Source organism: Poecilia reticulata, chromosome 5 (assembly GCF_904066995.2).
Source record: "Poecilia reticulata chromosome 5, P_reticulata-male-v2, whole genome shotgun sequence".
Taxonomy (NCBI): domain Eukaryota; kingdom Metazoa; phylum Chordata; class Actinopteri; order Cyprinodontiformes; family Poeciliidae; genus Poecilia; species Poecilia reticulata.
Window position 1 is genome coordinate 7897574 of NC_088834.1, and position 7965 is coordinate 7905538.

Sequence of the window (7965 nt, forward strand, 5' to 3'; positions counted from 1 at the left end):
TGCCAAGGCATTTTTCCTCTTTTCAGCTATTGAAAGCATTAATTGGATGCTATATTTCTACATTTTAAGCTTTTAAAATGTTTAAGTTAGAAAATATAAAGTAGGAAACAAAGATTAAATGTATGTCTTACATAATGTCTAAAAGTAAGGAGTGTATGGCTATAAATTCCACTAAACATTTATTTGTAGCTATTCAGTCTTATGGTTTAACTATTATATCATGCTGACATCACTACTCAAACAGTGTTATCCCTCAACAAAAGTGCTCTAATAGGCACCACACGTATCCAATCATATAAACTCAATCCAAAAATGAGAGGCATTTGTGGTAACAAGAGTTTTTGGCAACACATAATACTATGTTATTTCCTTTAAGTGGTGGCAAATGTTAGGAAAATGTAGGACAATTTGTTTGTGAAATTTGTTTGTGAAATTGTGTCCCTGGAAAAACTTTCAAAAACATGACTCTCATTACCAAAAGGTTTTTGGTGAAGGAAGTGTGTTGGTATCTTTGTCACAAGGCTTTTCATCATTGAGAGCAATTACAATGATGAGAGAAATCAAGATGAAAAATCCTTTTTATCCCCTCCCTGGCACCAATCTCAATCCTCTGCAATATCAGTACTCACCCTCGCAGAGAATGGTTTCATTAAATAATTTAAATAATTACATAATTTGTGAGTTAAGTAGATGGAATAATCTGTTGGAAATCTTGACCTCAACCCAAACACTTGTGGGATCAGCTTGGGCTTGCTCTTCAATCCAGTGGAGCAAATGTTGGTTAACCAAGCTGGAGTCTAACATGCAATTCATCAAAAAAAGAAATACAGATAATTAAAATGTAATCGCTTACATTTGAATGTAAGCGATTACATTTTGAATCGAGTTATAATTCAAAAGTGCCACATGTTATACCAGTTGGTAGTATCATAAAATATTTGATAACTGAAAAGTGGGTTTAATTTCAGAGTCTGATTGAAAACATGCACAAGACAAGACTTTAATCTTTAGATATTTATTTACCTGAAGTATGCAACAACACAAAAAACTTAAAATCCACTTTGGATGAATACAAACAGAAATTAATAAAATAAAAAATATGCATACACAGCATACAAAGAAAAACTGAATCCCTTTTCAGAAGAAAGGTTGGCTTTTAAGGATATCACACACACACGCAATACCTTGAAACAAGGCAGAAATATACATGCCGTGTGTTGTCACACAGTGTTTAACTAGTCGGTATTTTCACAGCAGTCAGTTAAAATGGCACCATTTGGCAGTGTTACAATGTGCTCAAGTTGAATAGATAAAAAAATATTCTAATGAGATAAAAATGTTACTTATCAATAAAAAGAAAGTAATCATTGCATAGATAAGAGACCGGACATCTCTAATAAATCTCAAATAGCAGCACAACATCAGTAAGTTGTTGAATATTACACAGTTAATCTCTAAACTGTGACTTTATATCCAAAAATCTTATTCTGGCAACAGTTTAAACTACAACAAAATCCAATGATAAAAGATGAGACCGTTTGAGACCATCTTAAACTGTTCTACAAAATTCCTGAAACGTCCATACTTAATCTCTTCTTGTGACACATTTCTTTCATCTGAGCAGAATTTTATTACAAATATATGTCTTTTTTGAAATCGCAAAATTGCGGTTTATGAAAAGGAACCAGCTTCAGTCCAGCTTTGATGATATTCTGTAGTCCATTCTTGTTAATAGCACAGTGGAGTCACGTCATCCTCTGCATCAGGAAACAGACGCAAAATGTCTCTGGAGTACTTGGAGTAGCCGTTGAGGGACAGCAGGGCTTTCCTCAGGGTCAAGAAGGACTTTGTTTTCTCCAAGATTTCTGAAACAGGGAATCCGTTCTGCAGGTGGGCCTCAATAAGAGCCTTGAGCTTTTCCACTCCTGTGCAGCATTTCCTCTCCAGCGAGTGAAGCTTGCATCTGAGAGAAATAAAGTTACATTTTTATTAGTATTTTCATTAGTCTAAGAAAATGACTTTTGCAAAATAAAGGTGAAAACCCCATGTTTAACTGAACATTTGCAGGTTATAGAAAGTAAAAGTTTGTCTCACCTGAAGAGCTCCTCCTTCATGGTGTCCTGAAGAGCAAGGTCTGTGTAAAGAGCCATGTTCAAAGGTTGTTTCTTCTGTTGGGAAGTTCTTCAGTTGTCTGCAAAGGTTCAGATGATCGCTGTGATTTCCTCTGCATCTCTGCTCAGCATTTATGCTGCCGATCTGATGCTCTCTCTGCTGTTTGGCCAATCAGAAGCTTCATAGCTCCAGACAAAAGGCTGAATTTAATGGCTGTCATGGAGAACAGGTGGGATGCTTTATCTGCATGCCACTCATCAGAAAGGTCAGTGGGAAAGTGTTTGCCATGAGAGTGACATGGGAAAATTTAGTTTCCTTCAGTGATTTTTAAACCTGGATTTTGATCTTTAAACAAAAAAACACAAACACTATATAAAGAAACAAGTAAAAAGTAAAATTCTTAGGATGAGAACCAGGCTAACTGTTAACCGTAGAAATGATAAACAAATGGTAGAAATGATAACTATGTAGAAAAAATATACTCTTTGAATAATAAAATCTTATTGAAGTGATGCATAGCATTTCTCAAACTTTTTTTTATTTTTATGAAAAAACATAAGCCGCATATTTCTGAATGGCAGTTTCAGTTTTTATATATTATTTTCCCACTGAGCTTCCCAGCAGTGAACTGCAGCCAAAGCAGATGGTTTGTTGGTGGAGTGGCCTCTTATGCTCTCCTTGCCTGAGAACGGCTCCTCAGGCTTTGTTGGCACCAGACACACTTCCATTGTGTGTGTGGCTGAGCGGGCCGCATACTGAAGTGTGGGAAGCCGTGTGTCGCAGCAGCTCCCAGCAGCAGTGAAAGAGGAGGGCGTGTGACTGGGGCACAGCCAGCCTTGTGCAGGCAGCCGTGCTGGCTCAGAGGAGGGAAAATAGGAAACCTGAGTGAACCTTTGTGTAGATAGCACTGCAGAGCACAAACAAATGGGAGAAAAGATTAGTATGAAGGCGAACCCACATTAAAACTAGTTGGGATGGCAGTTTCAAGTGATTTTGTGTTGAACTTGTGAAGGAATAGTTAAAAAGAAGCCATTTATTACAGCCTTGAATGTTTAACCAAGACTAAAGTTACAATTATTATCAGTCGTACTATTAATATTAAGAGACAGTGTCCAAGAATTGTACTGTATAAACATGGATCAGATAAGTTAGATGTACTATTTTTTTATTTTTATTATTCACATATAATCATCTCTTATATTTTACCAAAATTTCAAACTTTTTAAAACTAGCATTTTGCATTAGGAAAAAACACTGCAATAGTCAACTTTTACAATGCTTAAAGGTTTTGCTCTTGCATTGATGCTGCTGAAGTTTGTCAAGAGTGACCTTTATCTTCTGCCTGTGGACTAGTAAAGCTGAAGTTACAGAAAGATCTGTTTATTTTTAGCCTTGTTTTTGTAAAAACTAATACAATCCAGTAATGTATAAAAAATAGATGCTATCCTCTTGGGGAAGTTGCTTCTTTGAATGTATACAAGGATTATGATCCGATTTTGGATAAATCTTCCTTAACTTTTAACATGACAGCCGATAAATGAAAAGTTCTCATTGTAGAATGTGTTGCCATGAGGCTGTGACTAATTTTCAGGAAACTGTTGATATACATCTAAACTAGAAACGTATATCAAAAATATTTTAGATGTGCACTGTTGCTTCATTTTGTAATATGAAGAATGTTAAAAAGAATATTTATTAAAATAAATGGTTGATTGCTGCAGCCTATTTTATTTCAACAGTGAAGTTTACATAGAACAAGAAGTAGCTCAGAGCCCTTAGAGTGTGAATGTTTCTATGAATACATGACTGATTGTATTGTAAAACCCCCAGACTTGTAAAAGCACCTTACAAATTTGGGCATATTACCATTCATAGAGCAAGAAATAGCAACAGTATCTCAAAAATCAGATGCAGCACCAGCATAATCTAGAGTAACATACTCTCTTTTATTCAGAAAAAAAAATGGAATATGAATTCGGTCATTCAAAAACACAAATATGTTGTGTTTTAAGCTACTTAAATGTGCTGGACTATTTAGTGGTGGTGTCAATATTAACAATATTCATATATGATGACCTTACAGGGCTGTGGCTAATGGATACTTTCCTTTATTGATGTTGGTTAGAAGTATTGAGTTCAGATCAAAGGTTCTGACAAGAACTTAGTCAGCTGTTTGTGAAACTCTGAACCCAGAGTAACAATAGATGCTAATTGCTGCTCTTGAGTTATTTCTGCAGTTGTCAGCAAGGAATGGATATGTTACTACAAAATAGACAGAATAAATAAATAATTAACTTACAATTTGTCAATCTAACTTTTGGTTCAGAGTGAGGGGCTTTTTGAAAACGGCTGTTGTGATTGTAATTGTCATGCTAGATCTGTGCAGTAGAGGTCTCTACAGTGAGATCCTGATCCCTTCTGAATTCATTTCTCCGACTTACAGTCCAACATCTCATTTAGAAATGTGGGTCTTTGGTTGCATGAAGGTTCCCACAGTTTCAGCCAATCACAGAGCTGAATGAGACAATATGGCATGTGTGGCAGCAACACGCTGTCATCTTTGCCTGGGGCTTTATGTTTAGGTCTCAGGGGAGCAGATGGAGCCGACACACAAAGCGCTGTGTGAATGTGGGAAGGTGGTGACCCTGTAGAGAGTGCTTATCTGCTGGCTAATGCTGGGATCAATTACTTGAACTGAGCACACGCCCTTCATCCCAGCTCACACGTGGTGGGATAATGTTTACGACAAAGTTTTCAGGTAAATTCAAAATAAACCTTCATTTAGATAGGCTGATATAATTTTATTATGCTTCTTGTTGAACCCAAAAAAAAAAAAAGAATTAAAAAAAATTTAGTGTTAATTAGTTGGATATTTATTGGTTATATCTCACAGTAATTATTTATTTTTTCTTTATCTATGTTAAAAGAATACAATTTTAAACACTTTTGGTTTAAAATCTTGGAATTTTCTGATTTTTTTTTAACAAATATTTCGAGAATTATTATTTCTGGGGCCTACATGCTGTTATCTCACGGCACGTGCCCTCCTTTCCATGTGAGTAACAAGCTGGTCTCAGTTTCCCACACTAATTCCCTGCTCTATGATCATCAAACCACAAAGGGACAGCCTGTGACAGATGCTGGTTCTGTTTTCCTGAAGAAACTGGATTACATCACCAGGCATGCGGGAGGGAAGCAGTGCAATTGGCTGGCTCCGAAATGATGCGACATTTGAATAGGTGAAATAAAGTATATGTCAAAGTACAGCTAAGCGAATGTATTACAGTCGATATACAATTTTTAGTTTTAACAGTTAATGTTTTTACTGGTCATCAAAATTAATGTAGATAAAATCTGCATTCATACTGATTTTTGATGAATGATGTAGGTTATAAGAATTATTGACTTGTGTACATTAAACTAGTTTACAGTATCTTATTAATAGTATTTTGGGACTAAAACTGAATTATTATTGTTTATGATTATAGGTGTGAAGAGGTAAGGTACAGTACATATATAGAAATGACGAAATCAGATGTCAAAATCCTCAACTATTTGCTCTTGAAAGTCACAATTTAATGAATAGATTATATGAATAAACTATTTTTCCAACCAAAGAATTTTATTTAAAAATTTCCACAGTTTTGCATTTTGGATTCTACCCTCCTTGCTGTCCAGATACCCCAGCAGCCCTCCCCCCATAGTCACTATTTGTTAGAAATGAATATGCTGAACACAGCGTATTGCGGCCTCAGGTAAGAACAATGAGTCTAAATATTGTATAAGGAAATCTGTGACACCAGTGATGTATTAAAAACATTTCTTTAAATTACATATTTTAAATTCATATGATGTAAAAAAAAATCATGACATGTTACCATTCATACTACTATATGTTTAATCTTTATGCTTCTCATTTATCTCCTTAAGATTAGCATGTTTTAGCTGGATATTGATAAGGTGTTCCTGCAAGTGAAATTTAACAGTGGGCAGATTAAAGAACTGAAATATTAAAACACATGTGTATCATTTTCTACAGGTGATCTCAGAAAATGAGAAGAAAACTTTTCATCTGGTAGTATTTGTTTATTCAACAAGGCACAATGATCAATTTGATTTGTTAAAGCTCCAACTAGTGATGATACATCAACAACAAAATATAGACTTAAAATACCATGTAGAAGTAAATGAACATCTATCCTTATAAAAGACAAAGTACATTGTTTCATATGAAACTCACTCCGTATAAGGAGTAGAAAATACGGTTTTAATCAACCAAATAAACACCATATCAAAAGCTGACCTTAAAACAGATCATATCCATCATTAATACAACAAATGCAGTTTTTCTTTTTGTAAATACTGTCACAAATAAACTGTGACTGTTGTTCAGCAAATCTTTTGTAAAACAAAAGGAAGCAGTAGACCATTTTTACAAATAAAAATGAGGTAGATACTCAATGATACATGATCAGGATGATCAATTATGATTCCCCAATAGTAATAACTATTACTGATGGAAACTTGTAATCAAAATTACAAAATCAAGAAAATCTTTTTAAAACCAAAGCATAAATGTTTCAATCATATAACAGATTGTAAAGAAAGAATAGCGTTGCGCTCCTTCCAAATAATTCCAAAAAGGAACATATAAAGTGTAGAACATGATTATGAATAATCAAAACACAATCAATGCTACTGGGATTCCTATTACTACATTATCACTAGTGCAGTTATAGAAATTCTATACAAAAATGCATAAAAGTACGTTTGTCTTTTGTAAATCAAAGACAATGCTTTTGCCATTTTCACTGGAAACATAATCTTGGAAAATAAACACATTTACAAAATATATAGCATGTTCTGATTAAACAGAAATAATTTGATTTCAAAAAGAATTTAGTCCAGTATCTTTTAGACCAATATGGTCTAAGTTTCTCTTGTGGGAACTCAATGCTGTAGGCGCCTACCAAGGCCTCCAGAGGGGGCTGTGGAGCGGATTCTTGTCTTTACTGACGCTGCCTTGCTCTATTGGGCTCTGAGGAGAGAAGTCTGCTTTTCTCAAGTTCTTCTTGGAGAAAGACTGCATCATGCTGAAATGCTTCAGGAGTCTTCTTTGGGACTGTGTCTTCACTTCATCTTTGAACAGGAAGTGCACAGCCTCTTGAACACATCTGGAATACCCCAGCTCAACAGCCCCTGAGTCCACATCTGGATGCTGCTTCTGCAGTTGCCTCAGGAAGCAAACAGTCATCTCCAGGATGTCTGCTTTCTCCAACTTGGAGTCTGGCTGCTGTTTGAGAAACTCTGCACCCAGCAGAAGAGACTTGAGCTGTTCGATGCTGCTGTTGATTCGCTCTCTGCGTAGTTTCTCCACCTGAGGTTTTCTGAGCTGCAGGAACAAAATAAAACTGTTATTAAAAACATTCTGCTGTGTAACATTTCTAATAAAATTCACAAACTCTCATGAAGGATAGCCAATATATGAGCTTCATATTTACCTTGTGGTTCAGCATCAGATGCTCCTGAGAGTTGGTCATTGCTGCAGTGATTGCTGGTGCCATGGTTGGATCTCTGTGCTGTGGAGGTCTCTATAGAGAGAATCTGATCTCTGCTGGCTTCATCCCTCGTATTTATAGTCCCAGATCTCCATTTGAATGTGTGGGTCTTGGTTTGGCTGGAGTTTCCCACAGTTTGAACCAATCAGAGAGCTCTGCAGGACAATAAGGCATGTGGGGCAGCAACACGCTCCCATTATTCCTCGAGGGACAATGGTTAGATTTCAGAGGGAGCAGGTGGAGCACACTCAAAGAGCTCTGTCTGAATGTGGGAAAGTGGCGACCCCGCAGAGGG

General features: G+C 36.0%; 2 protein-coding genes across 2 annotated transcripts; both read right to left on the bottom strand.

Moving 5' to 3' along the window:
• Positions 1-999: 999 nt before the first annotated feature.
• Positions 1000-2349, bottom strand: LOC145551563 (uncharacterized). The gene is made up of 2 exons (XM_081606703.1): positions 2095-2349; positions 1000-1963 (listed from the first exon to the last, which is right to left on the bottom strand). Exons 1-2 carry the CDS (start codon positions 2148-2150, stop codon positions 1729-1731), a joined length of 291 nt encoding a protein of 96 aa, XP_081462829.1. The 5' UTR covers positions 2151-2349; the 3' UTR covers positions 1000-1728.
• Positions 2350-6153: 3804 nt separating this feature from the next.
• LOC103464780 (transcription factor HES-5-like) lies at positions 6154-7727 on the bottom strand. Its single transcript, XM_017304675.2, has 2 exons — positions 7614-7727; positions 6154-7504 (listed from the first exon to the last, which is right to left on the bottom strand). Exons 1-2 carry the CDS (start codon positions 7674-7676, stop codon positions 7079-7081), a joined length of 489 nt encoding a protein of 162 aa, XP_017160164.1. The 5' UTR covers positions 7677-7727; the 3' UTR covers positions 6154-7078.
• Positions 7728-7965: the final 238 nt, after the last annotated feature.